This window comes from Lynx canadensis, chromosome F1 (assembly GCF_007474595.2).
Source record: "Lynx canadensis isolate LIC74 chromosome F1, mLynCan4.pri.v2, whole genome shotgun sequence".
NCBI classification, from domain to species: domain Eukaryota; kingdom Metazoa; phylum Chordata; class Mammalia; order Carnivora; family Felidae; genus Lynx; species Lynx canadensis.
In genome coordinates, this window is record NC_044319.2 from 15,836,398 (window position 1) to 15,861,017 (window position 24,620).

The 24,620-nt window shown below is 36.9% G+C and overlaps 1 protein-coding gene across 3 annotated transcripts in view; it reads right to left on the reverse strand.

Annotated features, from left to right (window-relative positions):
- Positions 1–298: 298 nt before the first annotated feature.
- RC3H1 (ring finger and CCCH-type domains 1) overlaps positions 299–24,620 on the reverse strand; it is an 86,728-nt gene continuing 62,406 nt past the window's right edge. For 2 of the 3 annotated variants that reach the window (XM_030303250.1, XM_030303251.1), the window contains exons 12-20: positions 23,923–24,293; positions 22,920–23,087; positions 16,566–16,718; positions 13,972–14,185; positions 13,408–13,498; positions 12,779–12,911; positions 10,226–10,399; positions 9,208–9,323; positions 299–7,856 (exon numbers count right to left, since the gene is read on the reverse strand). In XM_030303250.1, the coding sequence (XP_030159110.1) occupies positions 7,706–7,856; positions 9,208–9,323; positions 10,226–10,399; positions 12,779–12,911; positions 13,408–13,498; positions 13,972–14,185; positions 16,566–16,718; positions 22,920–23,087; positions 23,923–24,293 (1,571 nt within the window). In that variant the 3' untranslated portion in view covers positions 299–7,705. The remainder of the gene's footprint in view (positions 7,857–9,207; positions 9,324–10,225; positions 10,400–12,778; positions 12,912–13,407; positions 13,499–13,971; positions 14,186–16,565; positions 16,719–22,919; positions 23,088–23,922; positions 24,294–24,620) is intronic. The other variant, XM_030303252.1, reaches the window with a different exon arrangement.

The window sequence follows — 24,620 nt, forward strand, 5'->3', positions numbered from 1 at the left end:
ATGATCTCACAGTTTGTGAGTTCAAGCCCCACATCAAGCTCACCGTGGTCACTGCAGAGCCTGCTTTGAATCCTCTGTTTCCCCCGTCCCTCCCCTGCTTGTGCTCTCTCTCAAAAATAATCATTAAGGTTGGACTAATTTCTGTGGTACCTCTACAAAATTGGCTACTGCACGTATGCGTTTACTTGTGCGTGTTACATAATTATTCTTCATGTTAAAAAAATATTTAAAAGGTGTGATAATCCCAAGGTTAGAAGAAAATGGCACAGACTCATTTACAAAAAAGACTACACGTTTCTCCTCATTAATTTATCATTTAATATAAATGCTGACAGAAAGCAGATAAAGACCTTGTAGACATTTTCATGTATTTACAAACCAAAAGGTGAATCACCTCCTTCTACTTGTTAAAATAACCCTTTTATCTGCATCTCATGGGAGCTTTTAATACTACTCAGGAGCAACATGAGGCTGAGTCAGTTTCCAAGGTTATAAAGAAAGGAAACAGCGTTTTAACAAAATGTGGCATCTTTGATATAAACAACATGCACACAAATAATACAAAATTGAAAAAGATGGCCCTAATCCTCTTAAAGACCCAACAAATGAACATGTACTTGTTCAGACCCAGATTTCTGCTGCCCTAAACATCTTCCTACTACTCTGGATTTCCACCTCACTTGTTTTGAAGGCTCTTTAAAAACTGGAAATATAAACACATTAAAAAGAGAAGAAAATGGTCCATTTCAAACAGGGTTCTTTTTCCTATTCCAAAAGAACTTTCAAGAGATAAAGTCTTCAAATAAGATTTCACAGTTTGCTAGACGCTAAAGGATTATTCATAGCTTGTGAAATTCCAACCCATTTATCTTCACTTAAAAAAAAAGTTGAAAACATTTGGAAAAAGTTAAATTTCACAAACATTACCAATTTAAAAATCAGCTGTCATTTTAAGACTCAATATTTTTATTTCTGAACAGGTAGGTGGAGGCGGGCAAGAAAAAACAGGGAGCTGAGGCAAGGAAAAAAACAGGAATGCAAGAGAACTTTTAAAAAATGGTATTTTGTCTAGCACTGATTTATACGAACAGGAGATATAAAGTCTCACTATCCAAAACTGATTTCATAGTCATTTATAACCTGACTCAAATCTCATGGGCTCCTTTATTAATCTAGATTATTCTTGTCTTGTTAAATATACCTCTGCAGGGCACAATCACATACAATCAATACGATTGGTAAATTACACAAGCTCTATCCCAAGCAAATATGCATCAATGTTACAAAGTTATTTAAAAAAAGACAAACAAACAAAAACAAAATAAAACAAAATAAAATCCACCCAAAAAGGTGATAATGACTGCAGAATGTCTCGGGGAGACTGGTATGAGCCTAAAGACCAAATTGACCATAGTTAGGGGAAAAGGGTAGCAGGGGTTACAAGGGAAAGAGAGCACACAAAAAGAGGAATCTCACAACTGGAAAATGCTTAAGTGGGTAAAAGATTTTGTTCATCATCTTAATTCACTTTTTCCATTGCTCTTGTTCCAAAAAGTCACATCATCATAAAGTAAGCAACGAAGCCCCTGGATCAGTGAATAAAATGAAAAAAAAAAAAAAAAAAAAAAAATCCCCCGCCACCCAAGTTCCTTTCATTTCCAGAAGGTGAGAAGAGGAGAAAGGATGAGGGGGTGGGAGTGTGTGTGGGAGGTCTGGAGGGGGTGATAAAGAAAATGCAGGCAACTACACACCTGGAAAATATAGCTCTCAGGACAGTGCCTTAGGGGAACAGAGGATGTAAAAATGACAAAGAAAAGCTTAAAATACCTTAAATTAGAGGAATATTTTACAGAGTTGTTTAGATATTATTGTAAGAATGGCAGCCAATCACTGAAGAGAGATTACACTAATAAATGGTGATTTAAAAAAAAAACAGGCAAAAAACCCCCAAACCAAAGACCAGCAACAAGCAGGCAACCAATTATCCAATAGTTCGTCCCATCCTTTCCTTGGCCCTTTTATGCAGTGGCTGGGGTGGGAGCAGGGCCTGCCTGACAGTTTCCAGTTATAAGATGACTCTGAGCGTACAAGCTAAAGAGGATGCCAAAGACTTGTGAGCTCTGTCTGCCTAAGCGTTAAAGACAACAAAACAAAACAGAAACAACCAGAAACAGAGAGACCTCAATACGAGAAAATAAGTCACCTTATCTAGTAGATAGACTAACTCCACAGGATTTTACTTTTCTACATACACATTTTTGGGCACAGTATTATATTGAGGTTTAACTTCTGTCTCTTGGGTTATTGTGTCTTATTTTCTTGTGAAAATAAAGGTTATTACTCTAGGGATGTTTTGTTCAGGAAACAAATTTAAAGGAAATTCAGTGTTCGGCTGAAAATTGGGAGGCTCTGAAAACAAGGATTCCAGTGGTGAGGTTAAGTCCTTTTACCACAATAGGATTTCAAAGGACTCTTTACCTACTTTGTTCAGTGCAGTATTGAAAATCCACCTATTGGGAACACATTTATTATTAAAAGGTGTAACTTCTTCCTGGTGGTGGCAGTGTCCTATTCTTTATTAACATTATAACTAGTATTACTTATCAAATTAGAATCTTTTATATATGAAAACATCTTTAGCAGTCAAAGCAATAAAATTTTAAAACCCAAATCTTAAGTTGGCATTTACTATAATAGTACCTTGCCAAAAACAGCTTTCTTTTTCAAATGGCTCAGAAAAGTTGAATTAAGAATTAAAAAATATATTAACTGCAATTCACCTATAACTCCCCATAAGTAATTTCAGCAGGAAAATTTCATAAAGCTGAGCTGAAGCAACAAATAAACAGAAAAGTCATAGTTGTCCAAGGTAGAACAGTATGAAGAAGGAACAGCAATACAAGTAAAGCGATAACACCAGCAAACTGCTTATGTGTCCACTCCCTAATGTCGGAAGGGAAATTTGCTTTAGTTTAGTTGCTAAAATTTTTAAGGACAGGCTGATTTTTCCGGGAATAGATCATCTTGCCACACTATAACCATGTATCACCAACTAAAAAATAAACACAATCAGGCTCTTTCAGGGTATAAATCTAAGTAAAGGCTGTAGTTAATTTCCAGGCAGATTATTAATTTCTCTTAAAACGTAACCAGGTCTTTCTTTTTAATAAAATATAGGTCATTACAGGTACTTTTTTACAGGTAGATTTTACATATGAAACCTTTACTCAATTCTTTAAAATGAGCAGAAAGAAAGTGGAAAAAAGATGGTAAGATCCCTATCTATCACCACTTGGATTTAATAGCAATCAAATACTTTTTAGTGAAAAGAATCTGTGTTTCTCCAAATCTGAATATAATCTCACATGCAGTGACTATAGTTTATTTCTCACCAGTCACATGCTCATGAATTTTTTTACCCAGTCCCACAGCGTGACCATAGTGATACAGATTGTCCTTCAGACACAAGTGAAAAGCCAAAACACACAAGATGCTACAATGACAAGATAATCTCAAAAAACAGGGGGACCGCTTATACACAATATTGTAAAAGATGACATTCACTGGTTTAGAGAAACTGATGAATTTTCATTACTTTTACATTTTATAAGGCCAGCTACCTTTAACAGTTAACTTAGATAAATCTACTTAACAGTACAATCAACTCACAAATACTAAAAGTTTCACAATCAAAATGGCTATATCCCCCCAAACCAAAACAGAGTAAAGCACAAGTCTTTGGCTCTCCTTTAAAGAAAACAGCAGGTTACCATTCTTAACCAGACCTTTGTTTGCCTACCAGTAGGGCAAATACCACATTTGTGCATCACTGAGTAATAACACCATTAGAAAAGGCAACTTCACAGAAGTTATTGGCTAAGCGAATTCATTTGAATGCTCTGTTTTGAGGCAGCAAACTGTCACTGTTGCAGATTGGGGAGGGCAGTGGGTAAGTCAAGGGGGAATTTGCAAGATAGAAAAGGGCCAGGAAAAAAAAACCCTTGAGCTCCAACCCTAAAGACCTATGGAAAGTCTGATGGAGTTACATATTCATGGTAGCAAATGAGAATCATATCAATTCTATGTCTTTTAGGCAAAAGAATAAATACAAGGGAAAGACCAGGAGAAGGGAAGGGAAATAAGATGAGAGAAGGGAATCAGCCACATTAATGCCATACCAAATAATTTTGTATACATTCTGAGTAGGTGAATATTTGTAGCTGGCATTAGAAATAGTGTCTTATGTGAATACTATTACTAGAAACCTATGCTATAATTAACTGTTCTTTTGATTACAAAAGTAACAAAGAATGGATCTTTGGTCACTTCAGCTTCTGTAAATTACCCAAGACAGGGCGGCTATTGGACTTGTGACAATATCTATAAGTAAGGCAAAATAACTACATATAAGTTAGGAAACTGCATGTAGATAACTTATTCTTAGTTCTACGCTTTTCCAGAGATACCTTGAAAAAAAATAAGTCAAAGTACTTTTATATTCCTAGCTATAATAATATCCTGGTTTTAAAAAAATTAAGATCCTAGTTTTGTAATCTAAACAAGAGTGAACACAATGCTTATTATACTCCTACCTTAACCTTTTCAGAATTGCTCATGTTTGTCTGAGATGTCAGAGTCTTGCTTCTGAATTCAGTGAAAAGCAAATAAAAGTCATTTCCAGAAGAAATTAATATTTTAATAAGTAGAAAGCATAAAAACTGTATTTCTATCTGACTCATTTAATCTCTTTACTCTCTCTAAAGGCAGACATTTTAAAATAAGCCAAAAAAAATCAGTGCCTTTTGCAGGTTTTGACAAAAAAGCAGTTAAAAAGTCCAGCAGTTTTGCCCAAATAGGCCACATACCCTTACAGGCTCATCATTATCACAAAGTGTTTCACAGAGAAAAGGAAAAGAAAAAAAAATCTAAACTTTGGAGGTTTTATTTAATTCCTAAAACTGTTTGTGAACACCAGGAAAGTTTTAAGAATTTCCATGAGATAAGGCAGAATGACCAATTTAAAACAGGTAAGTCATAGGCACAATGGGGCAGGGGATCATTCTTCTGCCTTTCTACCCAACCAGATTTCCTCCAGAGTGTGCGGGGCCCTTCCTGAGGTGCAGCTAGAATTAAGGCTACAATTTAAGGTCTCTGCCCTGGCCCCCAAAGCCCCCCACCCCCCCAATGAAATTACCTTAAAAAGTGAAAGAGATGATTTTGAGTCAACTGAAAACAGTGGCTTCTCAGGTTTTATTCAGAGCAGGAATACTATATAAGTTAATGCCTATTCCTGCCTAGCTTACAAAATCAAAATGGTGAAAGCAAGGAGTATATCTGAAGGATATAAAAACAAGAACAGAAGTTGGGTTATGAAATGTTTCAATGGATACCCAAAATGGACTTTTACTTTTATTCTGAACCTCAACAAAATCAATACTCATAAATTCCCTTCCAGTGCCAGACTCACTGAGTTCCAAATAAACCAACTGCTTCTAAAACTTAGGAATTATCTAACATGTCCAAAGGAGAAATACAACCTGCCCAAATCTGCCTACAGAAGGTTGGAGGCCAAGAATGTTGCCTTTTATGGTTATACAAAGAAATGAAAAATCTTGGGACTCTGTCAGACACGCACAGTTTCTCTCCTTCTCCCAAAAAATAAGCACTTATGTGTAAGAGGGTTTTAAGCAAAAGAGAAAACAAACAAAAAAGCAAAAAAAGCAAGTGTATTTTTTTTTAAAGGAAACTATGGATATCAAATGCAGAAATGCCTCATCTTCATTCAGTGCTTCTACCTCCCAATCAGTCATTTTATCGCAACAGCTGCGCTCATGCGAAAAAATCCTTAAAACATACCCAATATATATACAGATATAGCTATGTATATATGTATATATATATATAATATATATAAATTTTTATTTAAATAAAAAAGAAAGCTCGAATCCCAAGCCAATATGTGTATATCAAATCCTTGACCAGCCAGGTCTGTAGGGCATAATCAAATTCAATGTGAAATAGTATATAAACACGGTGCCTTGACTGGGCAAATTAAATAATTGCTACTCAAAAGAGTGTTCTGTTTGGACTCTCCTACTGGTAGGCAATGGCAGGACTGTATTTCCCTCCCCCCCTCCCCCATTTGTTTCAGTTAACAGTATGATGGACACAGAGCTTACACTGAGGTTGTTATGACCTCAGCAGGAGTTAAGGGTTAAGAAAATAAGAAACAAGAAAAATACAAACTCTTGCTTTTACCCAACCAAAGCAATGCAGTAACTTATTACATAACCAGTGCTTTCTGTTTTAGTAGTATAATCCAGAAGGGAACTTTTTAAAAATCAGGCAAACAGGGATGGGGAGGGTGACTGTATCAAATAATCCCCACAAAACATGTTTTATAGGGTTTTAGTTCAGTATAGACACATGGCATCAGAATATGTGCAGCAGAACTAAATAATTTCATAAAGAATCTCATCACTATTGTAAAGTCAAGTCTCTGAAAACTGACTTTTAGGTACTTATTACCTACTGGTGCTAAGGATACTGAACAGCAACAGCTAGTCAATTCATAAACCATCCTTAAGATCCTGGCAGTCTGTCCTTGCCATATCTATTTGAAAGCCAGGGACTTTTATTTTATTTTACACTTTTGGGTTTTGACAGTAAAACAAAACAAAAACATCCACTGAAATAATGTGACTGTTCATTTTCAGTTCAAGTGTTGTGGTTTTAAAACATGCTTGATTTTCCTATTATAATTGTTTTTAACACTCTAGGATTTTAGCAGAAGTTTAAAATTTGAAAAAGCACAGGTCCGAATTTCTAACCAGCAGCTCCATACAGGTAATATACCAATCATGTATCTCCCAGGACTAATAAATTACAGTTCATTCTTAAAACAATCTCCATTTAAATCTAATCATTCTAAAACACTGGCCTGGCTTTCTGATTAAGAGAATGCAAGGATCCATTATGTGGAAAAGGACTTCAAAAATTAATTGGTAATTATCTCTCTGGAAAGTTGAAATAGAAACAAAACCCTCCTGAACAACAGAAAGTTTTAGTGCCATATGAAAAAACACACATCAAGCTAGGGAAAGAAAATTATGACTTTCAAGTAATGGCTCTTGGAAGAGTTGGTTTGCTGCACATTTTCTAATAAGTAGTCTACTACTGTCTCTTTGTTTCTCAAGCACCACAGAATTCTCAGACAGGCCGGTGCTTTCTGTGTGTTTTAATTTATGGGGTTGTCAAAGCTGGAAAGGATTGGGGGTCAGGAATTATACACTGGGTATGTAATAATACCAAAATACAAGAAAAACCTACTTCATTAAGATCATACAATTAATCAAACAGAGTGTATATATAATATCTTCTTTTTTTTTTTAAGCCCTGGATCCAAGGCGTCCAAAGTTATTAAAATAAAGTTCATTCACAGAACAAAAACAAATTTAATCTGAATTGCTTGCAGATACTGCTAATTTTCTTTTTCTTTTTCTTTTTTTTTTAAATTAAAAAATGCATTAATGTGAACTATGTGCAGGGTTTGTTTTTAGTAGTGGTGTTTGTGCACATTGCCTCCGGTACTTTTCCTGGATTTCTCTGACCACTCTCAGAGAAAATGTTTAGAAGTTATCTGTTCTCCCTACCCTACCCCACAAATTGATCAGGAGCAGAAGATAAAAGCAGGATTCTTCATCATTTAGGGAGCAGAACTGGGAGTAACTCCCGATCTCTGGGAGTCACTGTTGTCACCTCCTCCCTCAGGGTCCTCTGATAGGTTCAGAGAGCTGGTCTTGTTTGACAGGAGGCTGATATTCTCTTGTGTCAAAGCTGATCCATTTGGTACATCACTGTTAACATTAAAAAAAAAAAGTTAGAATTTTAAGGAGAGAGACAAAAATGATTAGTAGAATAAAATCAACAGGGCCTTTCCTTTTTTTAAAATTTTTTTAATGTTTATTTATTTTTGAGAGAGAGAGGGACAGAGCGCGAGCAGGGGAGGGGCAGAGAGAGAGGGAGACACAGAATCCGAAGCAGGCTTCAGGCTCTGAGCTGTCAGCACAGAGCCTGACGCGGGGCTCAAACACACGAACTGCGAGATCATGACCCGAGCTGAAGTCAGAAGCTTAACTAAGACTGAACCACCCAGGTGCCCCAATAGGGCCTTTCTTTTAATAGTATGGAAAAATATGCAACTAGCTTTTAAACTTTTACAGCTCCATATCATGCTTTAGTACAGGGGCTGACAAACTAAGGCTAACCACCTGCCTGTTCCTCTAAGTACAGTTTTACTGAAACCCAACCCGCCCATTTGTTCACGTATGGTCTGTGGCTGCTTTCACACTACAATGGCAGAGCTGAGAGTTTCCACATATACTATAAGACTCAAAATTTTAAATATTTACTATCTGGACTTTAAGAAAAAGTACTGACTCCTGCTTCAGCAGGCTTACTAGTATAAGAAATTATCTTGAACCCAGGGCAATGCATGGACTTAAATAGCTAAAACCAAAGCTTGAAAGCAACAGGGATTAGAAATGATTATTCTATTCTCACCAGGAAGACAACTCAGGACTATGCAGCAAATGCCCCCAAAATACCCGAAGGAGAGGCGCCTGGGGGTCTCAGTCGGTTCAGCCTTCTCACTCTTGGTTTTGGTTCAGGTCATGATCTCACAGTTCGTGGTTTCAAGCCCCGCGTTGGGCTCTGTGCTGACAGCATGGAGCCTGCTTGAGATTCTCTCTCTCTCTCTCTCTCTCTCTCTCTCTCTCTCTCTCTCTGCCTCTCCCCCATGCTGGTTCTCTCTCTCTCAAAATAAATAAACATTAAAAAGGGAGGGAGGGACAGGGTGGAAGGTGGATTTGAAAGAAGCTAAATATCCACATGCTTTAAAAGGACCGGAAAGGTATACACCAAAATGTGAACGTTGGTTTTAAGTAAATTATAATACAGGAGAAAGAAGGAAATGGGAACAGAAAAATTCATTTGTTAGGTATTAACAGAAAATTTAATTTTTGATCTGTTCTAAAATAAGTTTTAAAACTCATAAAAATAAGTAAGAATAAGTTTTATAACTAAACTTCTACAAAAATATTCTTTTCTCAATGTATACAGAATAATGACATTTTAAAATCATATTTATGAGAGCACTTCTGTCAGGACTGAATAATATAAGACTACGGAAAATGTCCCTTTCTTTACCTGAATGTCAATGTAAGGTCCTCAGCTGGAACCTTACTTTGTGGTTCTGGTTGTCCATTTTCTGCTTGCTTACTTGTATTCAATTTGCCTTTCATGTCCAGAGAACACTGGTTCTCCTTGGAAAAAGAAGGAAGTAAATTTAATTACCTTATATTTTATAATGCCAATGAAAGAAGATCAAATATAGATAATATAAACTGATGATCCATAAATCATATTCAATCTTTATAAAATGACCAAAGGAACAGGCAGTCTGAGAGACATACCTAACAACAGAGTACATCTACTCACTAAAAAAGCTAGAAAACAAGGGGGAAAATGCCTGAAATGAGAAAACCTGATGCCTTAGAAAAGATAAGCCAAAATATAATAACTACCTATAATATACTTATTGAAAGCAGAAAAATAAAACACCTATTCATCTGCTTAGAAGGAATGTGAAAACTATGCAACAAAAGTCAATAATTACCCATGCAACCTGGGGGGACGGTTCGACAATTTACTAAAATCAGTATTGGTGCGCTAGGAAGCAAACCTCAAACACATCCATGGATAGAACTCCTCAAGAAGGAATGTGTAGACTGTATTTCATTCATAACAAAAAACAGGTCTGCAGTAACTAAAGGGCTATAAAAACTGAATGTTTTTTTGCGAATACATATTTTTATAACATAATGGTATTGCAAAATCATAAACACCAACCCCTCGGATTCCCTAGTCAGTATGTTTAACAGAAATTTAATAACCTCCAATTAACTACCTTTTTCCCTGAAAGTTTTTTCATAATGCAGAATCCTAAGACAAAGAATATACTCAAACCAAAAGGGAATGAGAGGAATGAATAAAACCAGGAGGCATCCCATCTTCATAAGACTTATTCAGAGTATTAATCCTTCACTGGAGTGCCCTGGGGTGATGAGCCTAGAGGCTTGAGTTCTGGGACAGCACTACACAGAGGCTCTCTGGTCACACCCCCGCCCCTCCAGCCGGCCCCACCCTTTCCCACCGTAACACTCACCATACTCAGTTCCCGGGTTCTCTTCCCGATTTCCCTTTCCACCTGGTGCAGTTCCAAGCTCAACTGCTCACTTGAAATCATTCCAGGCCATTTTGGAGGTGGTGGTGGTGGTGGCTGGGACTGGCCTGCCAGGGTGTTCACCTCCCTCTGCAACACCAGCCTGTTACTAACAGCCTAGTGCATAAAGCCAAGCACATACACAACTCAACACATTTCACACCATGCACAGAATGACCAGGCCCAATCCAGAACATTGCCTCAAATACCTTTCACTAAGATATTTGCAATAAAAATGATGCAATGGTAAGGCACTATCTCTTTGAGTACCATCTGAATTTAAAATGAAAAAATAGGGGACTTAAACTTAGTAAAGAATATTTGAAAGAGAAGTCAAGTATAAATGTACATCTTTCCCCCTTTTTTAAATGGAATTTTCTGAAGTAAATCCTGCAATTTATTTCTGTGAAACCTCAGTAATGGCAAGGATTTTTAACCATAATGAGTTAAACATGTGGCAAGCTTCCAAATGCTGCCGATACTCTTTTGGAACAGAAAACTGGTCTACAAATTTCAATTAAGACAAAAAGCCATAAATTATCAGGATAAGGAATAACACTTTACAGAGTTAATGGTCTGAATCTTTAAAAAAGTTAATCAACTAAAGATGATAAACATAAACACAGCATTCTCTTTTTTTACAATAGGAATTAGCAAGAAGTTCTGGACCAATGTAAAGAAAACAATGGCAAATGAAGACAGAAAATGAGTATTACACAGTTAAAAAAAATTCTAAACCTTATTGCTTATATAAGAGCACAAGCCAGACATGTGTTCCAAAAAAAAAAAAAAAAAAAAAATCTCCTGTTGGTCTTGGTAATAAGAGAGTCTAAGATAGAATTAGTTAAAAATTTATTTCCCCCTAAATTTTTTTTTTAATTTCTAAGGAGACGCCTTACTTATTAAAGATCTTGGTAGAAACAAAAGACTAATATTCTAACAGTTATTTTTCTCTCCAGATGGGGAAAATGTATTTATCAGAATACAGTCTTCAGAATATAGTCTTCAGTTTACTAAATTCAAAGATTATGCTCTCATGCAAAGGGTAATATTAACAAAACCTAGTCTTCTTTATATGGCACTTAAAAGGATTTTTAAAATTCTTTGTTTTCAGCAATTTTTTTCTCTAAGTGTCAAGCAGCATGGTAGAAAGAATACTGGATATGAAGACTTGGGTTCATATTTCAACCTCTGTGAAACTCGTATCTTTCAACCAGAAGAGGGGGGACTGTACCACTTGCCCTAACCGACCTATCAAGAGATACTGTAAGGGTCAAGTAGGATAAATGTCAACTTAAAACTGAAAAAACTCTATTAATGAAAGATACAATTGTTATACAGAGGCTATGCTTAAGTCCAAGTTCTAAGCTTCTACTTTTTTTTTTTTTAAGTTTATTTATTTTGAGAGAGAGAAAGAGAATGAGAGCGCAAGTGGGGGATGGGTAGAGACAGAGAATCCCAAACAGGCTTCACACCGTCAGTACAGAACCCAACATGGGGCTGGAACCCACGAACCATGAGATCATGACCTAAGTTGAAACCAAGAGCTGGACACGTAACTGTCTGACCAACCAGGCGCCCCACTAAGCTTCTACTTTTTAAATATTTGTACATAAATGCTGAGGATTAAAGGAAATCAGAATTTTTTTTTTAAATTAATATGAGAAATTAAAAACAAATGTTGGGGCACCTGGGTGGCTCAGATGGTTAAGCATCTGACTCTTGATTTCAGCTCAGATCATGATCTCACAGTTCATAGGATCAAGCTCCGCATTGGGGTCTGTCTGTGCTGACAGCTCAGAGCCTGCTTGGGATTCTCTTTCTCCCTTTCTCTCTACCTGCCCCTCCCTGGTTGAACATGCATGTGCCCATGTGCCCACGTGCCCTCTCTCTCTCTCTCTCTCTCTCTCTCTCTCTCTCTCTCAAAATAAGCATTTAAAAAAATAAATTAGGGGCGCCTGGGTGGCTCAGTCGGTTGAGTGTCCGACGTCGGTTCAGGTCATGATCTCGTGGTTCGTGAGTTCGAGCCGTGAATCAGGCTCTGTGCTGACAGCTTGGAGTCTGGAGCCTGCTTCTGATCTGTGTCTCCTTCTCGCTCTCCCCTCCCCTGCTCACGCTCTGTGTCTCTCTCAAAAGTTAAATGAACATCTAAAAAAATTTTTTTAATAAATTAAAAAATAAAAACAAATGTAAAGCTAAAGGCATTTGTTGATAAAAACTGTATACCTTAAATGTGCCATCAGGGAACATAAGTTCCTGTTGGGAAGTTTTAGATGGCCTGTTTTCTATTCTCATGGAATAGAAATTCTAAATTTCCCACTGTCCCACACTGAAGTCTTAAGTATTTAAATTCTTTGAAGAATGGACACCTATACTAACTCTTCAAGAAAGAGACCTTAAGTTTTTATGTTCAGAGTACCTCAAAAGTTCTTTCTTTTAAAACCTCTTTGAGAACCCTTCAAAAACTGGAATGAAAAAATATCTGTGGTCTGGTACCTCTAAGCCTCGTAGCTGGGTCTGCTGACTAATTTGATGGTTTAGTTGCTGCAATTCTAGTCGTAGCTGTTCCCGCTCAGCAGATGGAAGGGGTTTTCCATGACTGGCTACTTCTGACATGGACATTCTGTCCCTTGTATGGGAAAAGAAAGGGTGGAATAAATTTTAAATTTTATTAAAAATATATTATTGAACTAACGTAACATTTTGTGTCAACTGTATTTCAATTGAAAAAAAAATTAAAAGAGAGAAAACAAACAAACAAGCCCCCTAGGTTTGGTCTACTACTGTTCTGACATAAAAATCTGTTACTTCACTATGAAAAATATAAAAATTATTGACAGGGCGCCTGGGTGGCTCAGTCGATTGAATGTCCGATTTTGGTTCAGGTCATCATCTTGCAGCTCGTGAGTTTGAGCCCCGCATCAGGCTCTGTGCTGTCAGCACAGAGCATGCTTTGGATCCTCTCTCTCTGCTCCTCCCCTGGTCATGCTCTCTCTCAAAAATGAGCATTTAAAAATAAATAAATGAGTAAGTAAGTAAATAAATAAAAACTACTGACAAGTAAAACAAATAAGAAAAGCTGAATAATTTTAAACGTTTGTAGAAGCAAAAAGAATGACTCATACCTCTCACTGAAGTGTCCCTGAGAAGGTATGTTTTGATGAGGTGAATATGGAGAACCTCCCCAGCCACTGTGGGTTCCATATGGACTATAATCTACAAGAGAATAATGTAGTGCGGTATGATGCAATTCAGAGGTTTGATTCTTTTAAGGTAGCTATAATCTAGAAGGCATAGGCATTTTGTGTACACAGCTCTCTGGAAAGATGTCTACCAATGTGACGAGAGGGTACTGATGTCTTTTTCCCCCACTGAACGATATCAGTGCTTGTAACTGTTTTCAATGTTTAAAAATGAAAATGTATTATTTTAATAATAGCAATGAAGCTAATCAACAACAACAACAACGGCAATCTTCACATACCAGACCTGCTCATCTGTACCCTTAGAATTCTCTAGTTATAATTACTTTCTGCAGGGATAATTCCATGGAAAAGTTTAAAAGACTAGTGTCTTGGAAGATTACGGACAGCACTGATCGTAGGGATCAGTGCTGAAAGTAGGGAGTTGGGATGGTGCTGAAAGTCATGAATATGAAGCCCCTAAATCAGTTTAACTATGATTCTTACCTGAGATGTTCATCGGTTTTGTGGGAGCTCCCTGAGGTGCCATAGCCTGCATTGGACCAGCACCCTGATATATTGTTTTGGAGGTTCGAGAGATGGCACCAAACCGAGAAACGGTTGGTCGGTCTCCGAAAGGGATAAGGTCATCATCACTGGTTTCTGCTGCTCTTCTTTGAAGATCCAGTCGCTGGTCTCTCATTCCTTTACTCTCCACGTTCTGATAAAAAGTAAAATGAGAAATCCACCCCACACTTAGATCTCTAACATTACTTCTTCCAGATATGTGATAAGGTTAAAAAAAAAAAAAAGTATAACTTTCTTACTGGTAGGACTAAAGTACTTTGCTTGTCATAGTAAACACTGCTTTTTAAACCTTTGCTCACTCCCCACAATAAGAAATATATTTTACATCATGACTCAGTACATATACACATTCTAATATATAGATAGAATTTTATGATAAATATTTGCCTCTTACTATATGTAATGTACTCTCACATTTATAGTTATTCAAACTCATTTCTTTAAAAAAAAAAGGCCCATGACGACCCAATTTCAAAACTCAATAGTTAGAAAACCACCACTTAAAAATTTAAGTGTCAACAACAGATGTTTCAAAGGGATTCCAGTTAGAAAGAAGGAATTACCAAGATAAACTGAAACGGAAATTCAACTGCTAGATCTTTGCTATTCAAACTACAGTTCGAGGACCAACAGCAGCAGCAGCAGCAACACATGGGAACTCATTAGAAACGCAGAGTCTCAGATCCCACCCCAGTATTAGCGATTTAGGACCTGCAGTTTAATCGGCTCTAATTAGACTCCAAGGTAATTTATACACACTTGAAAAACACTGTCTTTTACCATTTAGGAGATTTTCAATCACATCTAGGTTAGGCTGACAAACATTTTTATTCTTTAGTGATTTAAGGAAATGAGTTTTATTTTGCTAATTTTATTACTTTAATATAATAACTATTTCTGAAAGCCAGGTACAAAGCAAGGGTTCCCATCTATCTCCACCTCATCTCACTCTTGTTCTTAGAGAGGATGTTTTCTTTTTATCTTTTTAATGCTTATTTATTTTTGAGAGAGAGAGAGAGAGAGAGAGCGCGCGCGCGCAAGCAGGGGAGGAGCAGAGATAGACAGAATCTGAAGCAGGTTCCAGGCTGTCATCACAGAGCCTGACGCGGGGCTTGAACCCACCAGCCATGGGATCATGACCTGAGCCAAAGTCGGATGCTCAAGCGACTGAGCCACCCCGGCGCCCCTAGAGAGGATGTTTTCTAAATAATGTTTCCTTAATCCCACCACAGAAAAATAAAAAGATTCAAAATTTCTGTCCCACCCCCACCCAATGCCTTTCTTCCTCTCTTTTTTGGCTGGCATCTAATCATATTTATGCTATGTATATCATTTCATTCATTTATGATATTAACATCCAAGTCTTACTTTTCTATTACTAAGAATTGGTCTCTTAACCAGTTGGACAAGTATTTGTCTATGAAAACCTGTATAATATCCTAGGCAACTTCTGTTAGGTTAATTAGGGGCACATGGTTTAAGAGTATGAGCCCAGACATACCTTTCAACATAGCAATACCACTTCTAAGCATAACTAATGTATGTACACAAGGAAATACACAAAAATGTTCATTGTAACACTTAACAGTACGGTAAAAGATCAAAATTAGCCTAAATGTCCATCAACAGGAAAAGGAACAAATAATGATTTGCATATATATTTACTGTATGATACCAGTTACCAGACAATGGTATTTGATAAAAAGTTAAAATGAATGAACTTGACCTATAAATTTGGATACATTTCAAAAACAAAAATTGAATGAAAATGCAAGCTGACATATATATTAATATAAGGTCTGTAAACATACAAAACTGTTTAGGAATAGTATGAAAGTATCCATGAAATGAGTAACTTTCAAATCAGGATAAAGGTTACCTCCAGGGAAGAGGGAAGGAAGTAAAAGGAGATTAGGGAGGTGTATTCAGGAAGATCTCACTATTTCTATAAAGTTTTATTTCTTTAAAAAATAAAGAAGCAATTCAGATAGTTATGTATGTTAAGCTTGGGCATTAGACATACTGTTGTTACATTATTTTTTATTAAAAATTAAAATAGAAGTATAACACATTTCAATATACCACAGTCCACTCGAAGCTTATTAGCTGCAATTCTGACTCAAATACTATTGTTCACTAGATTCAACTTTGTTGTTTAAACTTCAGAGTTTTAAGAGAGTTATAATTTATTTAGACAAGAAATCCAAGATCCTGATTAATTATGCAAGATAATTTAATTTTGTTTCTGAACAGTTGTTGGGTTCATTGTTGGCTGCACAGAAATATACTAAATGCTCTCTTTTGTCTATCCAGATGTGCAATAGATTAATTTTTATACCTGAAAAAACAAACATAAAACCCCTATAGTTTAAACCTAATTCAATCACATAATATAGAATATGGCCTTGCAATTCTTAAGTAAAGCTCAGTTATTTGTGTCTACACTATTAACTACACAGACATATTTGGTGTATCCTGATTTGCATTAACTACGGCTTAGTTACTACACATACCATCATTTCCACACTCCCCGCTGCCACAACATCTTTGGGTTTTGCATCTTTGGTGCCAATGTAAGAGCCGATGGTATCACATGACCAGGGAGAATACTGGCTATAATCATTTCCTTTGTATTTCCCAGCTACTTTCAAGTCTTCGTCCAGAAACTACAGATGGAAAAAAATACACACATAGGAAATAAGTCTTTATAAGTAACAACACAGAGAAAGCAGGAATTTCCTAGAACACCATGCTAGAGCAAAACAGTGATGGGTTATTTGATTTGTGTCAGAGCAGAAGATTTTTATAGACTCTGAAAAATATAAAATAGGTGGAGAAAGATGTTTAGTTTTTACTCTTTGTTAGCAGAGGGTCAAAAACAAGTATCTCAATATCCTTTAAGGAATCAAGCCAGGACTGGAGGAGGTTTGCTTATCCTCTTCTTCATCGGATGGAAATCAACATTTAAGCTAATACATACCTGGCCCTAGTTTTGCCAGACACTCCTCAATGTTTCTTTCAGTAACATTCCAGATAATCAAGAACATGAAAAACTACTTGAAACATAACTGAGAAGGCACTGTGTAGTGCATGATGATACAGTAACTTTTACAGAAATCTCTTTAACAGCACTAATTCATGTATTTTCAAAAATGTGTAGTTACTTTGGAGAGAAAGTGGGGGACAGAGGATCTGAAGCCGGCTCTGAGCTGACAGCAGAGAGCCTACGTAGGGCTCGAACCCATGAACCACAAGATCATGACTTAAGCTGGAGTCAGACGCTTAACTGACTGAGCCACCCAAGTGCCCCTAATTCACATTTTAAATAAATTCTGGGAGCACCTGGGTGGCTCAGTCAGTTATGTGTCTGACTTTTGGTCTTGGCTCTGATCATGATTTCACAGTTCGTGGGTTCAAGCCCCGCATCAGGCTCTGCGCTGACAGTGGGGAGCCTGCTCAGGACTCGTTCTCTAATCCCCTCCCCATCTCCCCTGCTCGTGCTTGCTCTCTCTCAAAATAAATAAACTTAAAAATTTAAAAAAATAAATTCTGGTCCTTAGGCTGATTCTGCGAAGTGAAAAGGATAAGATACTAGATTTTCTCAACATGAGTTCTGAAATTATACAATAAAAGAATAGCTATTCTAAGTCTAATGTGATTTACTAAAATCACAACATTCACATTTATGTTTTACAAAGTGCCTTTACATGTACTATCTCCAATATTCCTCAAGTCCGTGAGAACATAGGTGACTAGAACTATACTGTTGGGGCGCCTGAGTGGCTCAGTTGATTGAGCTTCTGACTTCGGCTCAGGTCATGATCTCACAGTTTGTGAGTTCAAGCCCCGTGTTGGGCTCTGTGCTGACAGCTCAGAGCCTGGAGCCTGCTTTACAGTCTGTGTCTTCCTCTCTCTCTGACCCTCCCCTGTTCATGCTCTGTCTCTCTCTGTCTCAAAAATAAATAAACATTAAAAAAAATTTTTAGGACTTTAATACTGCTTTCGTGTTATCATAAATATATATACAGTGATATACTGAGAATACAGGGGCTCTTGGTATATGTAAGTGGCTTTATGCCTCCCCCTATCTAAAATAAAGATCTCTTTTCTGAGTCATCATTATTGGTTTTCTGTACTTACAGAGGGTCTTGCTGTTTATAAATATTATTCATTTTCAATGATAACTCCTGTTTCTATTGTCTATAAACTTTTTGTCCTACCTATATTTAAAACAATTTTTTTGGCTTCTCTGTCTCCTTTAGTTCTCCTCCAAATGCAAACTTCACATAGCTAGCTTTTTTAAAAAAAAATTTGCTTTATTATTTTTTTGAGATAGAGCGTGTGCATGCATGCAAGCAGGGGAAAGGGGCAGAAGGAGAAAGAAGAGAATCTTTTTTTTAATTTATTTATTTATTTTCTTTTATTTTTTTATTTACATCCAAGTCAGTTAGCATATAGTGCAACAATGATTTCAGGAGTAGATTCCTTAATGCCCCTTACCCATTTAGCCCATCCCCCTCCCACAACCCCCTCTAATTACCCTCTCTCAGTTCTCCATATTTAAGAGTCTCTTATGTTTTGTCCCCCTCCCTGTTTTTATATTATTTTTGCTTCCCTTCCTTGTGTTCATCTGTTCTGTGTCTTAAATTCCTCATATGAGTGAGGTCATATGATGTTTGTCTTTCTCTGACTAATTTTGCTTAGCATAATACCCTCTAGTTCCATCCATGTAGTTGCAAATGGCAAAATTTCGTTCTTTTTGATTGCCGAGTAATACTCCATTGTGTGTGTGTGTGTGCGCACGTACACACACACACCACACACCACACACCACATCTGAGAGAGAAGACAATCTTAAGCAGGCTCCACATTCAGCACAAAGCCCAACGAGGAGCTTGATCCCACAACCCTGGGATCATGACCTGAGCTGAAATCAAGAGTTAGGTGCTCAACCCACTGAGGCACCAATACAATAGCTTGTTTTCATATCTTGATATGACCTACTAAGAAGAGCTTACCCCCGCCCCGCCCTAATGTATTATACAGCTGTTAAAAAGAATGAGATAAGTTTATACCTGACAAAGAAAGACATCCAAGATAATTGGTTAAGTAAAAGGAAAAAAAAAAAGTTAAGATGCAAACAAAACCTCAGAATATAGTACTAAATGATCCTATTAAAAAACAATACATTAGTTCGTGCACATAAAAGCTGAAATATATTTAGAAAGTTGAAATGTATAATAAATTTACAGTGATATAGACTATGGGACTTTGGAGAAATTTCTCTATGTTATGCATTTTTATAATGTACTAATTTAGTACAATTATATGTAGTTTATAATCAAACAAATAATATAAGAATATAATCAGATAACAGTAACTAAAATAATTCTAAATAAAGTTCCTTAATAGTGAGGGTCCTAATTTTTATTAGAAATAAAAAAAAGTTATTATTTATTGAATGCTGGATATGTGCCAGAGGCCTTATGTCTTACTTAATCTTTCCCACATCACTATGAAGTAGGCTTTATTATGTTTGGTTTATAAATGGAGAAACCGGAGCTTCAGAGTTTAGGGAGGCTAAGTAATTTACAAAAGATCTCATGGAGTGACACAGCTTAACTTCAAAGATAAATTATCTTCGATTCCAAAATTAGCTTACTTTTTGCAGTGTCATATTGCTGATAAAATAGTATGGCCTAACTAGGTTCTAGGAGGACTCTAAAATACAATGTTTGAAAAAATGTAATGTTGGGGCACCTGGCTGGCTCAGTGGTTGACCGTCCGAATTTTTTTTTTTGGTTTACTTATTTTTGAGAGAGAGAGAGAGAGAGAGAGAGAGTGTGTGAGCGGGGAAGGGGCAGACAGAGAGGGAGACACAAAATCCAAAGCAGGTTCCAGGTTCTCAGGTGTCAAAACAGAGCCTGACGTGTGGCTTGAACCCACCAACTGTGCAAGATCATGACCTGAGCCGAAGTTGGACACTGACCCGCTGAGCCACCCAGGCGCCCCATGTCCGACTCTTGATTTTGGCTCATGGAGCCTGCTTAAGATTCTTTCTCTCTCCCTCTGCCCCTCTCCCCCACTCATGCTCTCTCTCTGTAATGTTTATACTTACAAATGAAGTTACATTATTAATAGAAGATGTTATGATTTTACTAATTAACCTACTTTATTATGGAAAATTCATCTAAAGTGTTTAGATAGAAAAGCTGGGTAACTAAACAACTGTTATTTAGTAGACCACGTTCACAGACCCAAAAGATTACTGCTTACTATATGCAATGTGATGCACTTCACTTTTCAGTTTTCATTGTTATTATTCATAATCTGTCAGACAGTAAACCTGTTTAGAATCATAATTCTATACATAAAGGATGTAAGACATTTTCCTTACGTAATATCAACTGCAACCCTGCTGAGAAAACCTATTTGACTTAAAAAAAAAACCAAAACAACACTTACACACACTGTTGAGGCAGTGCATACAATCAATAAACCAAAATAAATAAATGAGATCAACAAAGCAAAAGCTGGCTTTTTGGGGAAAAAAAAAAAAAAAAAAAAAGAAAAATTTGATAAATCCCTAGGAAGACTGACCAAGAAAAAAAATTACCACCGATATTGTAAGTGGAAAATGAACACCACCAAAGACCATGTAGATATTAAAAAGATCATAAGACAACATTCATTCATGATTAACAATCACCAGTGTCCTACAGAAACACAAAGATAATCCCCAAGATTATGCTTTGGAGCCCTGTAGTACATTAACCAGTTTATTCTAGCAACTTTCAGGGTTTTTTTCCTGCCTTTCACATTACTGTATTAACCTGTCTTTCTTTTTCTCTTGATCAATTTCACCATCCTATTTTCCTGATTACTCAGTTAAATAAATCCTTGATGCATCTTACTTATTAAAAGTCTAACAACAAGAATAGAGAGGAATTTCATTAATTTGATAAAGATTATCTACCAAAAAACCTACAGCAAACATAATAATGGTAAATTATTAAAAGCTCTATTTACTCAACGACTAGAAATAAGACTACTTGTTGTCATTCCTTTTATTCAACCAACATTATAGTGGAAGATCTAGCTAGCACAAGGTTAAGAAAAAGAAGAGACCTAAGAATTGAGAAGGAGAAAGTCAAATGGTCATTATTCACAGAGGATTTGATTGTGTGTATGGAAAATCCAAAAGAGTCCACTAATATATGCTAGAATCAACATGGAAACTCGGCAACACTGCTGAATACAAGGGTCAATACAGAAAAATCTATTTAATTTCTCTGTATTAGTAACAAAATGAAATTTCAAGAAGAATTCCATTAATTAAAAAAAAATCTCAGTTATCGGGGTGCCTGGGTGGCTCAGTTGGTTAAGTGTCTGACTTCGGCTCAGGTCATGATCTCACAGCTTGTGAGTTCAAGCCCCGCATCGGGCACTGTGTGGACAGCTCAGAGCCTGGAGCCTGCTTCGGATTCTGTTGTCTCCCTCTCTCTTTGCCCCTCCCCTGCTCACATTCTGTCTCTCTCTCTCAAAAAATAAGCATTAAAAAAATATATACATCAGTTATCTAGGAATAAGTTTAATTAAAGATGTGCAAGACACTGAAAACTATGATTTATGACATTTCTGAAAGAGATTAAAGATCCAAGTTAAGTGGTGGATATATAATGTTCTTGCAGACTCAATATTCGAAAGATGTCACTTCTCCCTAAACCAATCTAAAACAACAATGTCCAATGGAAATAAAATGAGACCCCCATATATTAACGTAAAAATTTTCTAGCAGTCACACGAAAAAAAGAAACAGGTGAAATTACTTTTGCTAATATATTCTATTTAATCTAATACATCCGAAGTATTATCATTTTAACATGGAATTAAAAAATATATTAATGAGGGGCGCCTGGGTGGCGCAGTCGGTTAAGCGTCCGACTTCAGCCAGGTCACGATCTCGCGGTCCGTGAGTTCGAGCCCCGCGTCAGGCTCTGGGCTGATGGCTCGGAGCCTGGAGCCTGTTTCGGATTCTGTGTCTCCCTCTCTCTCTGCCCCTCCCCCGTTCATGCTCTGTCTCTCTCTGTCCCAAAAATAAATAAACGTTGAAAAAAAAAATTTTTTAAAAAGAAATATATTAATGAAATGTTTTACTCCTGGGGCATACTAAGTCTCAGGCCCAGTGTATATTTTACGTTTACAGTACAATTGAATCTGGACTAGCTATATTATTTTAAGTACTCATTAGTAACATGTGGCTAGTGTTTACCGTACTGGACAGCACAGATCCAGAGATTCGATGTAATCCTAATAAAAACTGCAGCAGATACTTTTGTGAACATCAACATGCTGATTCTAAAATGTGTTTGGAAATTGCAAGGACTAAGAACAGCAAAGGTAATATTGAAGAATAACAAAACTGGAACTACATCACCACATATTAAGACATATTATAAAACTATACTAATACAATGTGGTATGACTACAAAGACAGAGGAAATAGATCAATGAAACAGAAGAGTGTCCAGAATCTTTTACAGTTATCCAACTATGACAAAGGTGACCTGATTATGATAACGATGACTGCAGAGCACTAGGGAAAAGATGGCCTTTCATTAAATGGTGCTAGGTAAAGGACATATCCTACAGGGGAAAAATGGATCTTCACCCCTAACACAGTAACAAGAATCAATTCTAGATGGATTACAGATGTAATTGTAAAATAAAATAATAAACCTTTTAGAAGAAAACACAGGAAAATATCTTCATCATCTTGGAAACAGCCAAGATTACTTAAACAAGACATACAGCAAACCAATGATGGAGGAAAAATTGATAAATGGGACTAAAAATAATGTGCTTACCTCCTCTTGATGAAAGGCAGGAGGCAATGTCGGTGAAGGTGCAAAAGGAGGTGGAGAGATAACCTTCCTTTCCTCTAGCTGGGCCATTATTTCCTTTCGTCTGCGATGTAGCTCATCTAGACTAGGATGGGGCTGAGGAGGAGGAGGAAGCCGGCTATAAGGAGGCTCCTGAAAATGCAAAGTTTAGTAAAAACTGAGAATTTCAGAACACATTAATTCATTTAGCACATATTTTAAATAGAGAGCAACTTGTATATTCATCTCAGTATGTGAAAATCCTGAGACTTACTGCAACAAAGCAAAACAAAATAAGTAACCCACCCAAAAAAACTCTTGAGGATTTCCCAAAGAGCTAAATTTAAGTTTCTTTTTCTTAGCCAGAGACCATAATTTCTAAATAAAGTTGGCCCTTGAACAATACAAGCTTGAATGGCAAAGGTCCACTCATAAAAATTTGTTTCCATAAGTACAGTTCTGTAAATACATTTTCTCTTGCGATTTTGATAACATTTTTTCTCTAGCTTACCTTATTGTAAGAATACAGCATATAATACATATAACACACAAAATGTGTTAACCAACTATTTATGTTATTGGTAAAGGCTTCTGGTCAACAGTAGGCTATTAGCAGTTAAGTCTTCAGGGAGTCAAAAGTTATTACATGGGTTTTTGATTGCATGAGGCAGGGTTCTGCCCCTTAACGCCTGCATGGTTCAAGGGTCAAATGTAGATATAGAAATGTTAAATAAACTATCTAAACTTCAGAGACTAAGAAGAGTTAGTGGGAGTGGGGTGGGGTTTTTTATCCCTTTTAATGGTTTAAAAAAAAACCAAACAAACCCCAAAATCCTACCCAAATTGTGAAAAGATGTAAAAAAGGAAGGGGGGGGGGAAGCTTCTTACAAAAAAGAATTGATCAAAGGGTTATTACCATGGCTAAAAGGTATATCACTGCAACAACAATCAAATTAAATCTATATAGGAAGAAAAAAGCCCAGCATACTCTGATGTACGAAGGTCTGATCTGAGTTGGATGGGGAGCCACTGGATAGTAACCCTCCATCTGTTGGTATCTTTCTCTGGATTCTGGCACATAGGATGGCACTGCTGCAGGTGGAATCTCAATGGGAATAGGACTTTCTCGGAAAATCTCCTCTCTTGTGTACGACTGAGCAGGGTACACTCGGCGGCCATCATAGTGTGGCGGGTACATAGGTGGGTACTGTTGTGGCTGTGTGCCATACTGAGAGTTTACTACACGATCCTGGAGATAGGGTGGATAGTGATCCAAGTAGGGAGGACCAGGTTCAGGAGCAGATGGTGGCGGTCTGACAAAGCGGGACATACACTGTGGTGGTGGAGTGTAGTACATACCTGTACAATGCAGAGGAGGAACCAAAAGCAACAATAAGCCAATCTATCTTTTCATATTTTCCCTTTTGAAATATCTCAACACTAAAGAATTCAAAATCCATTTCTTTAGGTTTTCCCTTCTGCTTATGTCATCAGGCTAACTTTATGAAAAATAAGCAGAAATTAACCTTAATCCTTAAAAGTTATCAAAAAACCTAATTTATTTATAAACTACAATAGCAGACTGGCTCTCTCAATCGACCATCTTTCTGGTGTGCCTTAACGCGATGCAAACATTGGAAACCAAAAGACTACCTTCCCTTGAGACTTGGGTTCCACAAATCACTC